The 23,310-nt window shown below is 39.8% G+C and overlaps 1 protein-coding gene across 1 annotated transcript in view; it reads left to right on the top strand.

Moving 5' to 3' along the window:
* Nucleotides 1-23,310, top strand: part of CNBD1 (cyclic nucleotide binding domain containing 1) — a 342,163-nt gene that overhangs the window by 2,387 nt on the left and 316,466 nt on the right. Inside the window, exons 2-3 of the mRNA XM_066372735.1 lie at nt 9,871-9,943; nt 14,218-14,331. Of these exons, the coding sequence (XP_066228832.1) occupies nt 9,871-9,943; nt 14,218-14,331 (187 nt within the window). The remainder of the gene's footprint in view (nt 1-9,870; nt 9,944-14,217; nt 14,332-23,310) is intronic.

The following is a 23,310-nucleotide window of genomic DNA, read 5'->3' as shown; positions in this document are numbered from 1 at the left end:
CAGAACTGAATAGTGCATAATGGAAGCGCCAACCCCCTTTCCCCCTGACATATGTCCTCTGTAGAGGCTCCTACTTGACGTGTTGTGTCTGTGACTTCTCTTTGGAGACATGTCCTGCTTAGTAACTACCTTTGTGCTAATTCTAGCAAGTCAACAATTTCCCTTAGCAAACTCCGCGGGTCCCTGCTGAAATGATCCGTGGAAGGGTACTCGATGCTTTCAATCTGTAATATGACGGACCTGCACGGTAAAAGAGGTATCTGTGGGGGTGATTCAGATGCCCTGGGAATAAATAAGAAGGTTCAGCTAAGGATATTAAGAAGATATAGCCATGATGTACATCCTTGTTTACTTGGAATGTGGTTAGCTAGGCTATGTTGAGTGAGCCTTGTTTACCTTGTTCGTGAATTTTATATATGAGGAGTTCTCACCCAGTACCTTCTATTGGTGTTGTGTAAACGTGCAGTTCTTTCCCTTGTTTCTAACAAGAATATGAGGAGGTCTGTAGTAGGAGAATATGGCCTCAGTGACGTCCCTCCATAGTCCTTGAACCTGTGGATATGCTATGCTGCATGGCAGGGGGTGTGGAGACTGCCAATCAGATGATCTTAGGGAGAGGTTCCCACATTATAGGTGACTCTGTCCTTCTCTGTGGAAGATGGAGGCATGTGAGTCAGAGTGATGTGTGGTGACAAAGGTCCACGAGCCATTATTGCAGGCTTTGAAGATGGAAGGGGGAGTGGTCTCTTGCTAAGGAGTTCGGGCACCTCTAAGAGGTAGGAAAAGGCAAAGACATAGACCTGTAGGAGGAGCACAACCCTGATAATGACTTCATTTTAGCCCAGTGAGACCCAGTTCAATCTTCTGACTCCTAGGACTATAAGACAAGGCACTTTTGTGGATTTATGCCAGCAAGCTTGTGGTACTTTGGTATCACAGCAATAAGAAACGAATGCACTATCAGTTTTAGAGGTAAAGTCAGTAAGGCTGAGGTTTCTGGCTAAGGTTCAGTTGTCCAGGGGTGGACACACTTAAAGAATTCTCTCTGCTCATGAAAACAACTATCAGCAACACCCCAGTTCCCCCCTTCCTCAGCACCCGCAAGTGCAGTGCACATGTTACCAGTTCAACAATGTCTATTGCATTTTGCGAGTTGGCTACTCAGGCTCCCTTGATTTGAGGCAGAGAGCAGATTGCTCATCTAGTGACGGCCTTCCATTCCTGTCTCCTTACTCTGAAAGCCAGACTCTCAGGTACCCCAGAAAGTAATGCATTTTTAGTCACTTATGCTCTTTTCTCTTGGAAACTTCTAAGTCTTCTTCATAATCTCTGACTTGTGTCTCAGGACCCTTCACAGCTTGCTAACCCCCCAGAAATAAAGACGATTGGTCTCCAAAGCAAAAACAGATGTGGCATTCTTTATTCTGCATGAGGACTCATTTCAAAAACCATACAGTTAGCAAAGCCGACCTTAGTTTTTATCACCTGTGGGAAGCATCGGGTCTGGGTACACACACGAAACGTTATTGTTAGACAGTGATTTCCCGAAGAGGCAAAAAGAAGAAAAATGTATTATCATCATCATTATTATTTAATAAAAGGCATGAAGCTACCCTTCAGCACTTGGCTGAGGGAACCACCCTTCCCCTCCTCTTTTGATTAGGAGTGTGGTCTGGTAGGCTGTCTCTTTCTGGGTTCATAGGCTCTGCCTCAATTTGCTTCACGCTTATTAGGCTCATGCTTCTGAGAAGGGACAAGTACAAAATTGCATCTTGCACTTTTGACTCCTAATTTATCTGGGAGAAAGCCATTCTATACTGTTGTTTCAGTAACAACAAGGGTGTCAGCTTCACGAGACATTTGTGGGTTCCTTTGTGCTTGTTCCTGATGTGGGAGGAGGCTGGGGGACAGAACGCCCAGAAGAGCAGAGGGCATCAGGGATTAGAAACAAGACGCCCCCCAGTCCTGGTTTTTCCTCTGCTTTTCTTTCATTCCACGGAGCACTTTTACAGAAAAGCTGAGAAAACCATTCCCATTCTTAACACTTCAAGGGCATTTCCTGTAATTTGAGTGTCTTTCAGAGCATTAGTAGCTCAAGATGAAAGGAGTTGCAAGATATAGAAATATCTGGGAGAGTGAATATTGCTCCATATTAAAGTTTTAAGCCATGTGGATCCTAGGAGTACACCTAAGAAAAGGGGGAGGGCTTGTCAGTGAGAAGAAAGACATATCAGAAAACAAGGCTGAAAACAGATAAGAGTGATGAGGCAGATAGATTCAGAACGCACGCGGGAGGGAAAAGGTGGCGGAATGTCAGTGCATGGATGTGCACTTGTGTAATCAGCGATAGTCCCTGTAGACATCAGATAACTTAGGAAAAGAAATATTGGAAAACTGTTTCTTCAGCTTTATTTTTTTTTAGTATAAATATCAGTTTCTCTTTATTTTTAACCCCAAAGGAGAAAAAGATGGATGTGTTTACTGCAAATAACAAGCATTTTTTTTTCTTATTACTATTTGTATCTCTCTCAATGTACTTGTACTTTTTTGTTAGCAAATCGAGAGTGGTCTTAAACAATAAGTTATAGTAAAGTTGAGCTGGGTCATGAGAGGGGTTCAGGCAGGGAAACCTTGGGGTAAATTGCAGGCATTTCAAATCAGATCTCTGCATCAGAGGTCAACCTGGGTCACCACTGAGTTCAGGCATCTGTTTCAGGAATGTCTCCTGAATTCACCCTTCACATGAGTCCTTCAGCCCTCTAGACCCACCCTTTGTCACCTTTGACTGAATTGAGCCCTGGTTTTTCTTCTGACACAGTGTGGACTAGGTTACTTTCCTGATATGGTTTAAAAAGGAATTTGGTCATGTTAATACTCTACTCAAAGCTATCAAAGTCCTCCTCTCCTCCAAAACGTAGATTACAATCTATTTTCCTCAATCTGACATGAAAATTATCATGATTTGGCTAAAATCTGCCTCACGTCCTAGACTTTCCACTTCTGTTGATATAACTCCCTACTATAGTGACAATACTTTGATGAGTGGTCTTTAAACCCATCTGCAGTATTGCTCAGGGGGACAGAAGAACTTCCTGGGTTTCGTTAAACATTCACATGGTCACATTTGACACGTGTGCTCAGGATACAGGAGACAATATCAGTCTTCCAGAAGGGCAGCTGGAAGCAGTTCCCCTTCTGAGGAGCAGTTCTCACAGCTGCCTGGAGAGAAGCCCATACAGCCCTCAGTGGTCCCCAGGTGGCAGTTTAGGTTCAAGGTAATGAGAATCCCATAGAGTGGGTGCTGAATCACCTCATAGCTCACAGGAGCCAACACCAGTCAGGGGTCATTGTGACCATAAGCAGTGCTACTCAGCAACTATTGACTGCTTTTGGGCTGTAGGGAGCACAGCTGGCGAGTGCCTATGCTGAAGGGAAAGTTACTCCTTGAGTTCCACCATCAGACTCTTCATCATGCTCTCCTGCCTTACCTCATGTCTTCTCTGGGGGTCCCCTCCTTCGATCTGCTCTACGTGGTGCTGTCATTCCAGTCCTTCAAACTTCTGCTCAAGGAAGGCCATCTCTACAAAGGCTCTCCTGGCCCCTCTCCCTAATCACTAAACGTCCTTAGCACTTTTTCTACACAGCTCTTGTTGTTCTTGTCATCTGTAACCTTACACCAGATACTTTATATACATGTGGATTATGATTATTATTACATGAATATCTGGAGATAAGGGGTTATCTTTCACACATCTTTGTATGTACAATGCCTAGCATGTAGGTGATTCATACGTGGAAAGAATAATGAATAAACCTCACACAATGTATGGGAATTTTGGTGAATAGGTATCTTTGGGAAATATTGTATGAATAAAATATGCATTAGACACAAGAGAATATTAAAAAGTTGAGTGAGTCTTCTTGCCAACCAGTACTCTTAGCTTATCTTCAGAAGTAATTATCATGAAGAAAATTTTTTCTTGAAATTTTTCATGCATATTAATAAATATGTATATATATGTATATATAAATATAAATATATATATATACACAATATATATACACACACATACATATAATTAGGGGATATTTCAAAATGAATATGAAGTGATAAAAAAAGAAGCATTTGATTTTTTTTTATTAAACAAGAACATCAGAAAGAGAGAAAGAGAGAGAGAAAGGCAGGAGGAGTGGAGAAGCAGATGGTTGCTTCTCCTGTGTGCCCTGACCAGAAATCAAACCCAGGACTTCCACACTCCAAGCTGACATTCTACCGCTGAGCTAACCAGCCATGGTCTGATTGCTTTCTTTAAAAAATAATTTTGCTGGCTATTCTTACATGTTTATTTTTCTATGTGAATTTGGGGATAGTGTATATACAAATAAAGATTTTGGCATATTTATTGACAATGTGTTAAATGTAAAGATTAATTAACATGTAATTGACATCTTTATGACATTGAATCTTCCTATTTAAGAACTAATATTTTTACAATATTCAACCTTTCTATTCCCAATTTATGCAAGTATCCTTTTATACAAGTGTTCTTTTATGTCCTTTTATTTAGTAAAATTTATTCCTGAGCATTTTATCTTTTTTTCTTGCTAATATGTAATATCTTTTTCTCATAATAAAAATGTAAAAGTCATTATATGAGAAAGCTGTTGCTTTTTTAAAAATATTAAAAATTTTTTGAAACATCACAATCTTATAGAAATGTTGACAGTTCAGTATATACAGACTTAGTTTTCCAGAGCCATTTGACATGCCATCATCCTTAACTGTTTTAGTGTGTATTTCTTAGAAATAAGAATATTTTCATATATAATCAAGCATAGCCAAAAATAAAAAAGTCAAGAAATTAACCCAAATAAATTACAGTAATCTAACCCTTGGATCCCATTGGAATTTAGCCAATTGTTCTTCAAATAGTCAGGTTTTAAATTTGTTTATTTTTCTACAGTTTTTCCTGTTTCATAATCTTGTGTGGTGTTTTATTGTCGTATCTTGGTCTATAGACAGCCTTCAGTCTGAAATGGTTTTTCAGTTTTTCTTGCCTTTCATGACCTTAATGCCAGGAGATTGCAAACTAGTTATTTAGTAGAATATCCTTCAGTTTGTTTTTCCCTTGTGGATAGATTGAAGAGTTAGACAACTTTGGCAGAAATGTTGTAGGAGTGATTCTGTGTTTTTCTATCTTACCAGGTGGCACATGGTCTCACCTTGATCCACAGCTGATGATTATCACTTTAATCTGTTGTTTTAGGTGGTAGGGAGAGCTTCTCTGCTATAAATTTACTTTTCTCTTTCATAGTATTTTGTGAGCAGGTATTTTGAAGGGATAAAAATACTTCATATCTCATAAAGTATTTAATCAACCAATCAGTAATGAATAAATGTAGACTTACGGTTTCCTACCTTGTTCAAACTATTTTAGTGATTACTATATTGTATATTTTGGTGCCGAAATTGTTCACAGTTTGGCCACCTTTGAGCTCCTGGAAGGAAAGTGTTTCCTTGTTTTCTGGTACTGTAATATTTTCAGGCTCACTTGTGTTTTCCCTGTATGAGCCCTGGAATCAGGCATTTTCCTAGGGAACCCTGGTTCACTTTAACAAGCAGAACTATGTTAAAACGTGAAGGTGTATTTGCTGTGTGTTCACCTGATGTTAGGGTGTCAATGTTCCCAGATTCTCTCAGTGGACAGGTCTAAGGAATACAAATTCACATTTACGTTTGTTTGCAAATCAATGTGTACATATTGAAAGCTGTGAATTGCATCAATTCTCCCATTCTAATGCAACACTTGAAGAGTTCATTCTGGTTTTCTCCTTTCCCGCATTTGTAACCCCTTGGCCCTGATACTCTGCACAGACCCAGCCCCTCCATGCCCTGGTCTAGGCTACTGGACTTCATACCTGTCACCTCCACTACAGCTGGCATTAATGCCTGCCTTCCTCTACCTTCCCAGGGCTTTGTGACTCAGTTGTTCAGAGAAAGGGGCAAGCTACTACCTACTTAGTTATTTTTGTAATCAGTCGCTTCATTGAATACTCTAATGCCGGGGTCCCCAAACTACGGCCCACGGGCCGCATGCGGCCCCCTGAGGCCATTTATCCGGCTCCCCGCCGCACACCCGGAAGGGGCACCTCTTTCATTGGTGGTCAATGAGAGGAGCATAGTTCCCATTGAAATACTGGTCAGTTTGTTGATTTAAATTTACTTGTTCTCTATTTTAAATATTGTATTCGTTCCCATTTTGTTTTTTTACTTTAAAATAAGATATGTGTAGTGTGCATAGGGATTTGTTCATAGTTTTTTTATAGTCCGGCCCTCCAATGGTCTGAGGGACAGTGAACTGGCCCCCTGTGTAAAAAGTTTGGGGACCCCTGCTCTAATGGGTTTCCAGTCTACATATTTCTGCTTCCTATCTATGTGATTTTAGTATCAACAATGATTTTTTGACAATTTCCTCTGATTTTTATAACTTATGAATTTCTTTTACCAAATTGTATTTCTCTGTACTTCCAGGAGTTTGTAACACTAACAGATATTTTTATCCTATTTTAAAATTTATGTTCTTGCTTTTAATGTTTCAACATTAAACATGATGTTGTCTTTAGGTTTGATGTAGTCATCAGGTTAAGAAAAACTTTTCTCTACTTACATTAGTTAAAAATACTAAATTTTATTAATTTTTTTTTTTTTGGCGTCTATAGAGATCATGATTTTTAAAATTTTGACTTGTGGCAAATTACATGGTTATATTTTATAATTGAAATTTCTTGGAATTACTTGGATAATTGTTTCTTTGTTGTGTGATATTGCTTTATTAATATGTTTCTGGGCACCTAAACTCGTAACATCTATTTTTATTTGTCAATAAGATCAATCTCTGGTTTTCTTTCTCATGTCATTGTCATATTTGGGAATCATTTTATTTAGCTTTCTTCATTAAGGACGTTTGGGAGCTTTTCTTCTTTGTGTTCCAAAGCATTTAACTGGCTTTAGATTTATTTCTTTCATAAACATCTGATGGAATGCACCTGTGTTAATACCTTTTTTTGGTGTGTGTGTGAGTGTAGAGAGGTGTGTGGCATAGAGAGACTGCTGGGAGTTTATTCTCTCTTTCAGGGCATTGATTTATTTAGGTGTCTTCTCTCTTTTATGGTCAATTTAGGTAATATATATATTTTTAAAAAATACTTATTTTTATTTAGTTTTAATTATTTTGGTATACAGCCGTGTAAAATATTCTTGATTTTCTTTGTAATGATGTTTACAGTTATTTCCCAATTTTATTTCTGACACTGAGTATCTGTGACATTTTTCCTCATTTAGACAAATCAGTAGTTTATTTTTTTTCTTCAAATAGTCAGGTTTTAAATTTGTTTATTTTTCTACAGTTTTTCCTGTTTCATAAATTTATTAATTTCTGATTTTCTATTTTCTTTTTACCATTTCCTTTATTTAAAATATCTTTTCCTAAATTCTTGAATGACATGTTATACTCTTTTGATTTTTTTCTTGTAATATATAGTGGACTTTATATTAATAAAGATCATTGGCTTTTAATTCTGCCATCGGTTTCTAGTTTAGGATTAACTTTGTATCCACCCTTTTATATCAGCTTGTGATCCTCTTTCAAATTTACTCTGGTCAGAATCATTGCTTTTCTCCCCATTACATGGTCAAGCCCCATCCATTTCTGTCAAAACCGGGTAAAGACTTCTTCACAAGGGTGGACAAATGTAAACTCAGTACTCTTGAAGCTTTATCCCCGTGTTACATTTGATCACTGGTTCCACTTCGGGTCTTTACAAAGTTACAATTTCATGTTGAATCTTTTGGCTTTTTTCTTTGTAAGGAAATTGCTTCAAAGAGGGGATCCATTTTGTAGCTCAAAGCCCTTTGTGTCAAGACCCTTGTGACAGATACTCTTGGAAATGAGGCTCAGAGAAGAGGGAATAGTGAGTTGTAAAGAGTCCTCCTAGGCAGAGTACTGTGCAGCCAATTTGGATTTTGAGTTTTCTGGGCTGTTCCAAGCCTGAGCCTCAAACTCAAGTGCTGTAGCTTTTCTCAGGTGAGGTGAGTTTTCAATTTTTCTATTCTTTGTTAGCATTCTGACACTTCTAACATCCATCCTGTGGTTTTAATTTTAATTTTTTATAAGCTGCTTTAGGTGAAGAGTGAAGATATATACTTTTTAAAAACTCCCGTTTTTGTCAGAACTTCTAAATCTTTTTTCCTCTATGACACCATTCTCCTTTTCTGTTATACCAGTCACCAGAGCTGTTTCTGCCTCTGCACTAAACTGAGTCAGAAAAATGGACTAAACCAATAAGTGGTAGGAGTCTCTTCTTAATTCATGTACCTAAAAAATGCTCACATTAAGATTTTATATACTGTCCTGAATCAGAAACATTGGTTGCCAGAAGTATTTTTGATATAATCTAGCTGTAACTTGGTTCTATTAAAATAATTGTTCCATATGATACTAAAATGCAATTAGGTAATTTTTGTTTTAGATTTTACTTATTGATTTTTAGAGAAAGGAAAGGAGAGGAAGAAAGAGAAAGAAAGAGGAGAGAGAAGCTGGAAGCATCAACTCATAGTAGTTGCTTTCTGTATGTGCCTTAACTGAGCAAGCCCAGGGTTTTGAACTAGCAACCTCAGTATTCCAGGTCAACGCTTTATCCACTGTGCCACCACAGGTCAGGCTGGTCACGTTCTGTTCCTTATGGCTTAACTGAGAAATATAGATCAGAAAATGCCAAGATCATATCATTAGTACTTGCAAATTTACTAAGTGGCATAACTTATGTGGGTAGCAATCAATTTTCTGTTTAAATTTCCCATACTTTAATTTCATATTTAGGAATGTGTTTTCTGTTATTGATGATTAATTTTTAGATCACTAAAGGCCTAAACTAAAAGTCAGATTTTATGATTCAGTGACCTGAAATTATATATAATGGATGCATTTAAACGTATCAAATACCAATTCTTCATAGTTGGAGTATGGTCAATGGATACATTTTTAAATGTTTTGGAAACGCATTAAGCTGCTGATTTTCTCCATACTTTTTCACTAAGGGAAAAGGTATTGTGTGAGTGGCTATTCCTGCTCTCTGTTTTATGGTGTTCCTAAGAGCGCGCCTGTCCTGGAGTAAGGAGAGGTCCCATGACCATAGTAGGGATACTGATAGCAGTCATCATTCTGTCCTCCTCCCGTCTTCTCCAAAGGATGTCAGTTCTTTCTGGCACAGAAGGACAACCCCAGTTAGTTTGCTTCTTGGCCGTGATTACTGTCTTTCTGCTCTTATGGGGATCTTGTATGATTTGCTTAACCTCAAACTTCCGAAGGAATTGCAAACTGAGTCCAGACACTGAAGGGGCTCTGCAGAGGGGCTAGCCAAGAGTGAGAACCTGCATAGAGCTAAATCAAAAGGAGCCGTATTCTGAAAGAGAGCCAGAATCAGAGACCTTAAGAAAACTTTTTTTTTTTGGATTGTCATTTCTAGAGTTCTGGAAGCAACTCATGTGCTAAAGGTGTTAGGACAGGGATTCAAAAAGACTTACTTCCAGAGAAGTGACAGTATACAACATGTATAAACTCCAGTGTTTACTGGAATTGAACAAAAACAATTCCAGACTAAGTATGACATCGGTGAAAAACATTAAGTTCTTTCCTCCTTTTGATCACCCTATTTAATTCTGCCTGTGCATCCAACAAAGACTGTTAATACTTCACTTTCATAATCATGGGATTCTCTTACTATGATGAATGTTTGTAATTAAACTCTATTTACACACTTGGTTAATAAGATTACAGAAAATTACTCACATTTAAAATTTTTTTTTTCCAGGCTTGAAACTATCTGAGCACATCGATTATGATCAGTTGAATTCGTTATGCTGCATGAGAGAACTACAGAGCAGGTAATGGAGCCATGCATTTTTGTCATTCAAATTAATATTGATACATTTGTTTCATGATTGAGGTATCATAATAAACCATTAATGCCTCTCATAGTTACCTGGTCAGCTACACAGATGAAAGTGTTTGAAATCCTGGATTAGCACTCTAGATTAAAGGCACAGAATATATATGTCACATTTTAGGGCAACACCTTTGTGACATAGACATGATAGTTGGGCCCTTTCTCATACTTGGAAAGAAGTCATGTGTCAAAGAGTTGTAAACGTGTTGTGTATTTGTTTCATATAATTTCAAGTCCACCTGTGTACGACTTAAAGAAATTGTTTGAATCCACTTGTTTATGACAAAGACCAAAACAGGCTGTTTTCAGAAGTGAAGTGTGTCAGGACATCATTGCCTCCTCTTGTTTTCATGGAGAAACACCCGCCCCATCAGCTCAGGTGCTGAGAGTTCAGGTAGAGAAGTAACCATGGCAACTATTAGACTTAGATATTGAGAGTTTGTGAAGACATTGAAGGGCTTCCATCTGGGCAAGGCACACTTTGCCAACCTAAACAGCTCTTGGAGACATTTGTTCCTATGTGGCCAAACTGACCCTTTGCTAGGCAGTGGCTCTAAACCATACAGCATTCCTGGGGTGACAACCCACCCACCCCAGAGCAGCCAGCCTGCTCACCAACACCAGTGCCTTCACTCCCTTAGCAACAAGGGACTTGATTTTGGAGCCAGCAGCTGGAAGTCAGCTCCTGGTTTGTTAAAACAGGTTCTCCTGAGCACTTCTTATAAAAAGGTTCACCCTGTCAAGATTAGGGCTTTATTCCTTTCATCTCTCCTTGTCTGGAACAGTAGTGTGATTGATCAATCATTGCTTCTGAGCATGTTGTTTTTTAAACGGTTTATTAAGAGACATCATCCTGTATGCTACTGGCTTGTACAATCCCCACAGTGAGCCTGTGTGAAATAAATTGCTGGCAAAGACAGTCTTTGAGCGTAACTTGATGCCCAAAACAAAACAGAATGGTTGACATCACAAATCCTGAGCACACAGGCAAGTAGTAGAGGAAATATAATGAAATCAAAGAACCGGCTCTGGATTTCAAAGATATGTGATACTGGGGTATATCGTTTTTAAATGTCTAATTTTTGATAACTCCTGTACCCAAGCTGGACTTTTGAAATTATAGAGCTACTTAGTTTCTTCTATGTCCCTCCCACCGTCCTTCATGGAGAGAGGACCTCACCTCATCGTTTACGGGACTGCTGAGAAAACACAGGCTTTCTCTACTACTAACAGAGTTCTAGATCACATCTTTTTTTTTTTTTTTTTTACAGAGACAGTCAGACAGAGAGAGTCAGATAGAGCGATAGACAGAGACAGACAGACAGGAATGGAAAGATGAGAAGCATCAATCATTACTTTTTTGTTGTGCGTTGCAACACCTTAATTGTTCATTGATTGCTTTCTCATATGTGCCTTGACCGCGGGCCTTCGGCAGACCGAGTAACCCCTTGCTCAAGCCAGCGACCTTGGGCTCAAGCTGCTGAGGTCTTGCTCAAACCAGATGAGCCCTTGCTCAAGCTGGCGACCTTGGGGTCTCGAACCTGGGTCTTCCGCATCCCAGTCCAACGCTCTATCCACTGCGCCACCGCCCGGTCAGGCTACATCACATCTCTTAACCCCTTCCAATTATGTCTCCATTTTCATCCATCTCCCCATGGCTTCTCTCAGAAGAAGTGAGGAGGGCGTGCCTCTTTGATATTTTGTGACTTTTCCCCCCTGTCATCCTGCCTCCTCCTCACCCCCACTACCTTTTGCCTTGGGTGAAGAATCCTGTACCTGCATTCTGGAATCAGGTGGCCTGGTTTGAATCCTGGCACCATCACTTCACAGCTGTGGGACCTTGGACTAAATTTTTTACCTTCATTGGGCCTCAGTTCCTTTGTCTACAAAATGGGGAGATAAAGTGTAAGGATTAGATGATCGAAAACGTAAATAGCCCAGAATATCTGGCACATTGTAAAAACTGACACGTTTTATGGTTTTTGGCAGGGAGGGTCAGTATTTCCATGAGGTTAAGAGAATGGGTTTTGAAGTCAATTCAGGTTTCATGTGCACCCTGTGTCCTCCGCTTCCCTGTTATATGAGTTCAGAAAAGTACTAAGTGTTCAGTTTCTTTAGGGGTGGAAGGGGGAGTAAACTATTACCAGCCCTTAGCATAATGTTTGGCATATAACATGTACCCAATATATAAAAGGTAAATGTGTAAAATAGGTAACTATAGAATGTCAGTTTCAAACAGAAAAAAAGGGGGGAGCGTCTTGGGAAAGCTTCCAGCGATCTCAGTGGTTAGATTTAAATAGATTCTTGGTCATTGTATCCCTATAAGAATAGGAATGAAAAAGATAATGTCATATTAAATTACATTTACATTGCATTATTTAAATAAATTAAGTCCAATTAAGTTAGACAGTATTCTTAAAATATATTCTATTTGTAAAGAATTAATAAGGTGTTTAGGAACTTTGACCAAGAGAATAAAAAGCTGACATAAATATTTTACTGTGTGTGGTTATTGTTTACACTGACAATGAAATAATGAATGTTTTCTCTTAAGGATTTTTACATTCACTGCTATGAGGCAAATACTGACTAAGATGTTTGTTTGTCATTGTTAATTTTTAAATATGATCATGTTTGATAATTACTGAAATAAGCTGGTAAGATGAATGTTCAGCATTCTAAAAAATCAACCAACTTTCCATAATGGTCGTCAATTGAAAATTGAATGAGGTAGATATTCCAAAAGCAGATGTCGTTACCAGACTGTGAATAGAAGCAGATCCTGTTACTGACATTTCTGATATGTGCAGTGTTTGGAAACCCGGCCACAAGTGGGCACCATCTGGAGGAGGACATTGAAAGTCGAGGAGCTCACCCAGACCGCAGCCTTGGAGATCTCGTTTCCACGGGAAATACATTAGATACCAGGGACAATGGGCGCACACACAATGTGGGGTGCAGATGATGTTTTGTGGAGTTGTATACTTAAAACCAGCATGGTTTTGTGAATCAATGTCACTCTAATAAATTAAATTAAAAATAAGAAGTCGCCCAGCCTGTGGAGGTGCAGTGGATAAAGCGTCAACTTGGAACACTGAGGTCGCTGGTTCAAAACCTGGGGCTTGCCTGTTCAAGGCACATATGGGAGTCGATGCTTCTTGTTCCTCCTCCCATCTCTCTCTCTACCCTCTAAAGTGAATAAATAAAATTAAAAAAAAAATAAGAAGTTGGCATCCCAGATGATTTCAGTGAGTGATTGGATTGGGGAGATGTTCATCTTTTGGTTTAAGACATCTGTATTCCAACCCTAAAAAAATAGTGCATGAGAGTGTCATAAATCATTGCAAAGGTCCATATAATCATGCCATCCAGGAATATATATGTTAAATACATGTGAATCCTTTTGGAAGAATTTTAATTGTTTGCCGTATTTTATACAAGACTAATTAATGACAAATTAAAGTTTTAAAATTTAACTTAAAATTTTACATAGACTGTTATAAATTTGATATTCTTTATATAATTTTATTTAGAAAATTAAATTAATGGGGTGACATTGATCAATAAGAGTACATAGGTTTCAGGTAAATACCTCTATAGTATTTGAATTCTTGATTGTGTTGTGTGTCCATCACCCAAAGTTCAATCATTTTATTTCTCTCTGAAGCACACTATAGATGATTTTTACAGAAGGTTTTTTTTGTGTGTGTGTGTTTTTTTTTCAGAGACAGAGAGAGAGTCAGAGAGAGGGATAGATAGGGACAGACAGACAGGAACAGAGAGAGATGAGAAGCATCAATCATTAGTATTTCGTTGCCACACCTTAGTTGTTCATTGATTGCTTTCTCATATGTGCCTTGACCGGGGGGCTACAGTGACTGAGTTCCCCTTGCTCAAGCCAGTGACCTTGGGTCCAAGCTGGTGAGCTTTGCTCAAACCAGATGAACCTGCATTCAAGCTGGTGACCTTGGTGTCTCGAACCTGGGTCCTCCGCATCCCAGTCCAACGCTCTATCCACTGCGCCACCACCTGGTCAGGATACAGAGGGTATTTTTAAAGCATATAATGTTTGTTTTTTATTTTCATTGTTTGCTTCTTAGACTAAACAGTATAAAATTAAGTTGTGTATATTGTATTAGAAACCTTCCTCTTTGAAGCTATTATCTAATGATACTTACAATTTAACTTCTTTTCCTCTCTCTTTTTTTATAGCTGGAATGCTGAGAATATCCTATCAGCTCACAATAAGTTTATAAAGCAATATCCTAAAATATTCCTGCCAAAAAAAACCAGACTGCCTAAACTTTTCAAACAGAAAGGGGAAAGGTAATGACATTTTCTTCTGAAAGTGGGCTTGATGTGTATGTGTGTTCATGAAAAGACAATAGACTCAAATGCTTTAAATACTGACCATGCAAGGAGCAGCCCCGGAAATGGAGATGCTGGGGAAGGTGGACTCATACAGTTATTTTGTAGGAGTTTTAATGACCTGGTAATTACTGGGATTAATAAATGTGTGCTGCTTCCTGAGTATTACCATTAAAGTGGATAAACAACTAGTCTTATCTAATAAACACAATAAATGACAATACTATTAGAAATAAGAAAGATAGTACAATAAATGATACAGAGAAATCAAAGAAAAGTATAAATCATGATTTAATACTTTATGTAACAAGGTGAATTTGACAATCTAGATGTTATTGATTTTCTAAAAAATGGGTACTAAATTTATTAAAGAAGATAGAAACTTTTTAAAAAGATGGTATAAATAGAAGTTGTAAAAAGCACTCTTTAAAAGTATTGTTTAAGCAAAAAAGGACAAAAGTAAAAAATTAAAAACCCATAACTCAAATGATAACACTACAAGTTCTTTTTAAGAAAAAGTAATTGTTATACAATTTAATTATCCCACAGTGTATACCAGTTTGCTATGTACATGATAACCCTTGTATCAAAATTTAACAAGGATAACATAAGTAAGAAATAGCAATTTTAACTATGACTACATAGGCAGACATTCAAAATAAAATAGTAGCAAATGAAAAAATGTCACAGTATATTAGCAGATTTGTAATGACACTGAAGTTGGCTTCATTTTAGGAGTGTAAAGAATGCTCAACATTAAAAAACTATTATTATAATTTTATATTAGTAGTGCAAAGAGAATCTAAATGATGCTATCTGGAGAGGATGAAAAGAAATTTTTTTTTTTTTTCATTTTTTTGAAGCTGGAAACAGGGAGAGACAGTCAGACAGACTCCCGCATGCGCCCGACCGGGATCCACCCGGCACACCCACCATGGGGCGACGCTCTGCCCACCAGGGGGCGATGCTCTGCCCATCCTGGGCGTCGCCATATTGCGACCAGAGCCACTCTAGCGCCTGAGGCAGAGGCCACAGAGCCATTCCCAGCGCCCGGGCCATCTTTGCTCCAATGGAGCCTTGGCTGCGGGAGGGGAAGAGAGAGACAGAGAGGAAAGTGCGGCGGAGGGGTGGAGAAGCAAATGGGCGCTTCTCCTATGTGCCCTGGCCGGGAATCGAACCCGGGTCCTCCGCACGCTAGGCTGACGCTCTACCGCTGAGCCAACCGGCCAGGGCCAGGATGAAAAGAAATTTGATGCGATTCAGTACCCATGTCTCACAATAAAAGAAAAATTACGCTTTTACCTCTAATGTGGGCAGTATGGTGAATGTTAAGTAATACAAAATATTTATATGTCCAATCAGAAAGAAATTTATTCTAACATAACAATAAAATACATTAAACCAAATTAAAATAAATTTCACAAGGTATATTAATAAATCATAAGTCTTCTCTAAGCGTAGCTCACTTTGGTCCCTCGTGTAATGTGATGCACCCGTGTATGCCCAGGAGGTGGGGATAGAACCCAGGTAATCCAGAGAAACTTTTGGCTGGATGAAATCGATGAGCAAACGTGAATCTTAACAGACACTAAATGTCTATGTTGCTCAAATTACTCATCAAGAGCCTTTGTCTGTGCTCATTGTCACATTCAGCACTCCATGATTTGTTGAACACAAATGTCATGTAATGGACCCAGTAGGAAGACTTGGAAGGACTGCACCTGCCTGACTGGGGGCAGCTGGCAAGAGTACCTGGATCAGGGTCTTTCCTAACGATTGAAGACAGTCATGCGCAAGGAGAGGGGAAGCCAGGCTTGATAAGCCATTCAGTCCACTGGGAGCAGTGCCATGTTATTGAAAATAAATAGGGAAGTGATTCTACCTAAGCAAAATCTGCAAGTACAGGACAGGAATGAGATCTAGGACCACCCCTTGGATCTCTGGTCACTGTCTGAAGTGGAGTTTATTCATGGTTTGACTAGATAGAAGGCACATTTTTGGTATATTCATAAATGTGGAATCTTAGATGCACAGACATGTTTTAAAAAGAACCCAAAAGACTTGGATTTGAGGGTTTTTTTTTGCCCCAAAGCAACAACCTGACTTTGGAATAATCTCTGAACATTGACCGCACTCACTTTTACTCAGAAAAAGAGGATAATATTAATATCAGACTCCATAGTTACACAATGGAAGAGCTTTCTAAAAACTCTATTAACTTATTATTATCATAGATTTTAGATGACAATGATTTATGTAGATTTATTTCATCTGTTACTTTTTTTTCTTCTCTTCGAAGTGAGAGGTGGGGAGATAGACAGGATTCTGCTTGCACCCTGACTGGGATCCACCTGGCAACCCCCGTCTGGGGCAGATGCTCTGCTTATCTGCAGCCATGCTTGCAACCAAGCTATTTTTAACACCTGAGGCAGAAGTTTCACAAGCCATCCTCAGTTCCTGGGGCCAACGCGCTAGAATGAATTGAACCATGGCTGAAGGAGAAGAATAAAAAGGAGGGGTGGTGGTGGAGAAGCAGATAGTCGCTTCTTCTTTGTGCCCTCACTGGGAATCGAATCTGGGACAATACACACACCAGGACAATCCTCTACAACTGAGCCAGCCAGCCGGGGCCTTCTACCTTTTTGCAAACAGGTTAAATAACAGCAACAAAGTAATATTTATAAACTTTACAGCAATTTAAAAATTCACTGTGTTGTTTGCTTAATAAATTTAGTATCACCCTTGAAATTACAAGATGTAGACTTTTAATCAATGCATCTTTACATCATTTTATTCCTGGAGGAAAAAAAAATTTAAGAAAATTATCATAATTGTGGAAACAAATAATAAATGTCCACAGAATTGTGGGCATTTCTTCATAATGTCCATGGCCTCCTGATACTCGCTGCTTGCTTTGCCAGCTTGCACAAGTCATTTATTCACCTCTTAGGACATGAGATTGAATTTTTATGACTGGAGTTTTAGACTATACATATTGCTAGTTTTGTTAAATAAATATTATGAGGAGGACTATTTCCTACCATTTCATGAGACTGTAAGGCACCACTGAAACAATCAATCAGTCAATTAGTACATGTGGCCATACATTTGTTTCTGTTGCCTTTGACCATTTGGCATCTCCAGGTTGGCCTCCAGGTCTGAAGTACTGTTGGGGCTGATAGTGAACCTTCTGGGGGCTGGAGATCTCCCACACAAGGCAGGAGTCCCCACAGTCTCCCTGCATGGACATATGTGATAAACGTTGGCCAGAACTCTGGGTTCATGGGCCTCACTCTCCATGTTTTTGCCTCAAAGTTTGCCATACCTGTAGCACCTCCCCTCTACCGATGGACCTCCTTTGAGGCTCTGGAAAATGAGAATACATTACACCAGGTGTAGTTGAGAATCGGGGCCAATTGTGCTGGATTAGAATTCTCATCACCACTGAGTTTTACTGTCCTCACTACTGTGATTTATTTACAAGAGTAATTAGGGGTAGAGTTCTAAATAGGTTCTAGGTCTCCGCGGGTAGATGGCTGAGATTCTGAGAAAGGGATAGCAGGGAAAATAATTTTGGCTTTTTAATGTTAGCTTGATAAGTTAGGCTCAAATACCTTTTTCCAGCAAAGTGTTTTACTGTTAAACTTTAATATCCTGTGAACATTAGGTAGATTTAAAATATTCTTCCCAGCTCTATGAGCTATAAATGGTTAGACAAATTACATAAACCCAAGCTACATTTTCTTTATTTTTAAGATGGGGTTCAATATTCTTTATCTCACATGACTAATGTTAAGGAGATTTGTGTGCATAGTGTGGAGTAGAGTAGCTAGCACCTTTAAGGACTTAACTATATCTTAGATGTTAATGTTTGACATTTTTGTGAACCAAAAATTCTGAAATGGAGTTATTAACTTCTCGGGGCTCTAACATGGAGTGAGGAGGCCATTGGTGAAGTCAGAACTTCATGTGTGCATGCTTGCTGCAAGTTCACATATGGATTTCACTTTCCTGTTTCCGTGCTAACGCCTACCCCAGAGTCTTGCCCGCTGGCCCTGACCCAATCCTTTTAGTCTAATCAGAATGCCACATTAGACGGTCAATAGGAAAAATATCAGCACTACTTGTGGTCTTTCCCTTATAGAGTCTGCCTTTCTTTTTCTTCCTGGAACACATTTCAGGGTTCCATCATATCTGTGATCCCCAGGTTCAAATCACCAAACACCCCAAGTAAAGGGTGTTTTACTTTGCAGCCTCGGTTCTTTTGGACACCGATGTTACATTCCATGTAATGTTTATATCACATCTAACTTTATTTTCTAAGTCTTCTCATGTATACAACAAAAGGTGATGAATCAATGATCAATTGATGTTTTATCATCTCCTCCCCTATTTTTAAAAATAATTTCTTTAATGTTACATAGTTTTTCTTTAAAATTTCTATTTATTTCATTATTTTTTATTAATTTTAATTTATTGTGTTAATATAGATTCAAGTGTCCCACTCAATATAACACCATCACACCCCAACCACCTTCACCTTATTACACCCCCTTTGTTCTCCTTCCCCTAACTCCCACCTCCCTTCCCTCTGGGACTTGCTGTCCTGTTATCTGTATCTATGTGTTATGTATATATAATTTCACTAATCTCTTTAATTTCTCTAATCCCATCTCCTCATCTTCCTTCCCTCTGACATCTGTCCCTCTGCTTCCCTTGACCCCAGTTCTGCCTCTATTCCATTCCTCAATTCATCTTGTTAATTCGATTCTTCATATAGGTGAGATCATATGATATTTTTCTCTCTCTGCCTGGCTTATGTCACTTAGCATAATAATCTCCAGGTCAATCCATGGCATCACAAAAGGTAAGATTCCATTCTTTTTCATAGCTGCATGGTATTCCATTTGTATATGTGTAGTATAGTTTTTTATCTACTCATTCACTGATGGACACTTGGGCTGTTTCCAGATCTTGGCTATTGTAAGCAATGCTGCAATAAACATGGGGTGTAAATCTTCTTTTGAATCAGTGTTTTGGTATTTTTAGGATATATTCCTAAAAGTGGGATAGCTGGGTCAAAAAGCAGTTCCATTTTAAATTTTTTGAGAAAACGCCATACTGCTTTCCACAGTGGCTGCACCAGTCTGCATTCCCACCAGCAGTGCCGGAGGGTTCCTTTTCTCCACACCCTCTCCAGCACTTATTATGTGTTGACTTATTAATGAGTTCTATTCTGACAGATGTGAGTTGATATCTCATCATGGCTTTAATTTGCATTTCTCTGATGATTAGTGACATTGAACAGTTTTTCATATGCCTATTGGCCATCAATATGTCCTCTCTGAAGAAGTGTCTATTCAGTTCTTTTGCCCATTTTTAAATTGGATTGTGTACCTTCCTAGTGTTGAGTTTTAGAAATTCTTTATAAATTTTGGTTATTAACCTCTTATCAAATGTATTGGTGAATATGTTCTCCCATTGTGTGGGCTGTCTTTTAATTTTGTTAATGGTGCCTTTTGCTGTGCAAAAGCTTTTTAGTTTGATATAGCTCCATTTGTTTATCATGTCCTCTATTTCACTTGCCTGTGGAGATAAATTGGCAAAAATATTGCTATGAGAGATATCAGAGAGTCTACTGCCTATGTTTTCTTCCAAGATGTTTATGGTTTCATGACTTACATTTAAGTCTTCTATCCATTTTGAGTTTATCTTTGTGAATGGTGTAAGTTGGTAGTCTAGTTTCATTTTTTTACATGTACTACTCCAATTTTCCCAACACCATTTATTAAAGAGACTGTCTTTACTCCATTGTATACTCTTACCTCTTTTGTCAAATATCAATTGATCATAAAGGTGTGGGTTTATTTCTGGATTCTCTGATCTGTTCCATTGATCTGTCTGCCTATCTGTCATGTACTACTGGTTGTCTTGGTTCTAGGTGTTCTTGGGTTGGCATCAGCGGTTGCTTGTAACCTGCTGTGGGCTACCTGTTTGCAGCTACTGAACTTTTTTCTGTCTGTGTCTGTGTTTTCTGTGCCTGGATAGTGTGGGAGGGTTCAACCTGTGTGTAAGGATCAGCTTCCTCCTGCTTAGAGATGACAGCAGCTCTGTAGAAGCCCCAAGCTTTGTAAGATTTGCTTCCACTTTTCAGCTGCTGCCCCTTCTCTTTCAGCTGCCTGGTCTTCCCACAGAGTCTTCTGTAGAAAGACTATAGTGTTGGCTCAGACTGGTGTCACCCAACCATCCTCTCTACAATTTGCAAGCTTGTTGTGTCAGGGTAACTGTGGTTGGGAATACAATATTAGTGGGACCCCCTACTTCAGGGGTCTCTTGGTCAGGAGCTCAGTACAGGGAAAGTGGCTCCTACTCTAGAGCCTCATTCCTCAGCCACTGCTGGATACTCAAACTTTATTTCTCCCCAGTGAGGTGAGTAGCAGGTTCAGATTGGGTGGGGCTGACAGTCCCTTCTGCAGAAGTTCTTCTAGCTGGTGAGACATTGGTCTTAGGAAAACTAAGAGAGTCCTCTTCTGCGGCTGTGTCCCCCCACCGAAAGTGGCTAACCCCCTCGACCAGACCCCAAAATAAACTCACAGGGACTTATATGTTAAATGTCCATGCTCCAAACCTCTCTCCTTTCCCCCTGTGGAATCTAGCCCAGCAGAGCAGGATATTCAGCATCAGGCCATCTGACTGTGAAGCTCCACCCTATCCAATGCACATGAGTCACTGTGCCAGTTGTGTTTACAGAGAGTGGAACTCTCCTCAGCTAGACCAGATGCGAGGAACCCTTCCTTAGGACATGCCACCAGCAAGGGTTGTTAGGTCCTGAACCGATGCTTTCCACAGTTGGCCACTGGATGTGTCAGACCTGAGCCTCCCTGGTAGGAACCTGGTGTAGACCAGTGGGAGACTCTGCCTGAGATTGGCCTTTAGCAACCTTCTCACAGCTACCAGCAATCTGGAGTTTGTGGCTGCCTCTGCTGGGCCCAGGTGCATGTGGAAATATCAGCTACACACCTAGGGGGGCTTTTACCCACTCTGGGCCCGGGGGAAGGTCCGCAAAAGGCTAAGGTTATCTCAGCCCCAACACCTGCAGCCTTTGTCTGCTGGCTACTTGTTGGACTCTGCCACTGAACAAACCTCTGGTTAAGTCTAGAGCCTGAAGCAATTCAGGGATTAGGAAGGGTGGTGGGTGTGGTTTCACCCCTCCGCCCCAGCTGTCAGTCTTTCCAGACTGGTTTTTTTTTGTTTTCTTTTTACAGGGACAGAGAGAGAGTCAGAGAGAGAGATAGACAGACAGGAACGGAGATGAGAAGCATCAATCATCATTTTTTCATTGTGAAACCTTAGTTGTTCATTGATTGCTTTCTCATATGTGCCTTGACCGCAGGCATCTGCGCTCAAGCTGGCAACCTTGGGGTCTCGAACCTGGGTCTTCCGCATCCCAGTCCAACATTCTCTCCACTGTGTCACCACCTGGTCAAGCTTTTCAGATGTTTTTAACAGACCTTAGTAGGGTGTTGCCCCCAGGATTTTGGTGGGTATGGCCTCTGAGACCCAGAGGTGTGGTCTTCCCACTGTCTGGATAGTTTCTACTTAATCTCCCCTGGATCCAAAGCACCCGTCATAGACTCGGGAGCATGTGGGGGAAAGCTCCATCCTCAATGCCAGGAAACTGAGTCACTGATGCGCCCCCTTCTTCCTGGCTGACTTCTCAGAACGGCTCTGTCTCCATGGGTGGGGCAAGATGGATTCCCGAGGGCAGGGCCCTTGATTTCTCCCAGGCTGATGCTGCAGGGAGGGGACTGGTCTACCCACGAAAGGTGGTGACTGTGGTATTGGGAATGACTCAGCATAGGGGTTCCAGTAGCTATCCCTCACAGTGTCTCTCCTGGGCCTCCAACTTATACTCTCTTCATGCAACTCTAGTCCTCTCAGCTCTCCTCTGCTGGAGCCCTAAATGGCTGTGAACGAGATTTTCTGCACAGGCCCTTTAAGGCAGAGCCTAGAGCTCTGTTTCCTAGAGCTTTCCTAGAGCTCTTGTTCCTTTCTTGCAGACAGAAACCTGGGTTATTTTCACTGCCAAATGCTGTCTGGGTGTTTCTGCTCAGCTCTGGGGCTCTGGGCTTGGGGCTGAGCACTCACACCTCTCAGGGTGACCCTCCCCATAGTGAGAATCCTTCTGGACCCTCTGCCACTCGCTTCTGGGAGTGGGGCAGCCCTTTCTATGTCTCAGCCCTTCCTACCAGTCTCAGTGTGGCTTCTCTGATTCTTGGTTATAGACTCCTCTTCATTTAGTCCAAAGTTGGTTTTTCAAGATGATTGTTCTTAAATTAAGTTGTAATCCTATCTGGTCCTGGGAGGTAGCAGTTAGAATGTCTGCCTACACTGTTGCCATCTTGGAATCCCCATCTACTTTTTTTTTCTTAAGGATGGACATTGTTTGTTCGAGTCTTTGCCCCCAGGTTTCTGTGACCTCTTCATAAGAGGTGTTGGAGCTGGGAGAATGAATGGGGAATCGTCATCAACTCTTGTATGCTCTGGGGACTTACATCTGTTACATACAAGAATAAAGTGTGGTGGCCACTTTTATAATGTCCCTAATTTACCAGTTTAGAAACAAAAGTAACACTTAATGGTATTGGTGCTAAAAACACTGAAAAACAAGTGTCTGGTTGTAAAGATAAGGATGTTAACCATTGACTTGAAGTATTTCCCCAAATTACATACACTTAATTTATTATGAAAGATGTTCCAATTAGGACAGTTATAATACCTAGACTAAAGTTATGTAAGTAGAAAGTATTTTGCGGATGCTAATTTTTAAACTTCAAAGAATGACATGTGTAATAGCACTACTTGAGGATTTTGAAAAATGAAGGCATTGGAAAAGAATATGTTATTAAAATGTCAAATTATCTCAGAATGGTGCAT

The sequence above is a fragment of the Saccopteryx leptura genome, chromosome 3 (assembly GCF_036850995.1).
Source record: "Saccopteryx leptura isolate mSacLep1 chromosome 3, mSacLep1_pri_phased_curated, whole genome shotgun sequence".
NCBI classification, from domain to species: domain Eukaryota; kingdom Metazoa; phylum Chordata; class Mammalia; order Chiroptera; family Emballonuridae; genus Saccopteryx; species Saccopteryx leptura.
The sequence above is the reverse complement of the archived record's forward strand: the minus strand, read 5'-3'. Positions and strand labels throughout refer to the sequence as shown.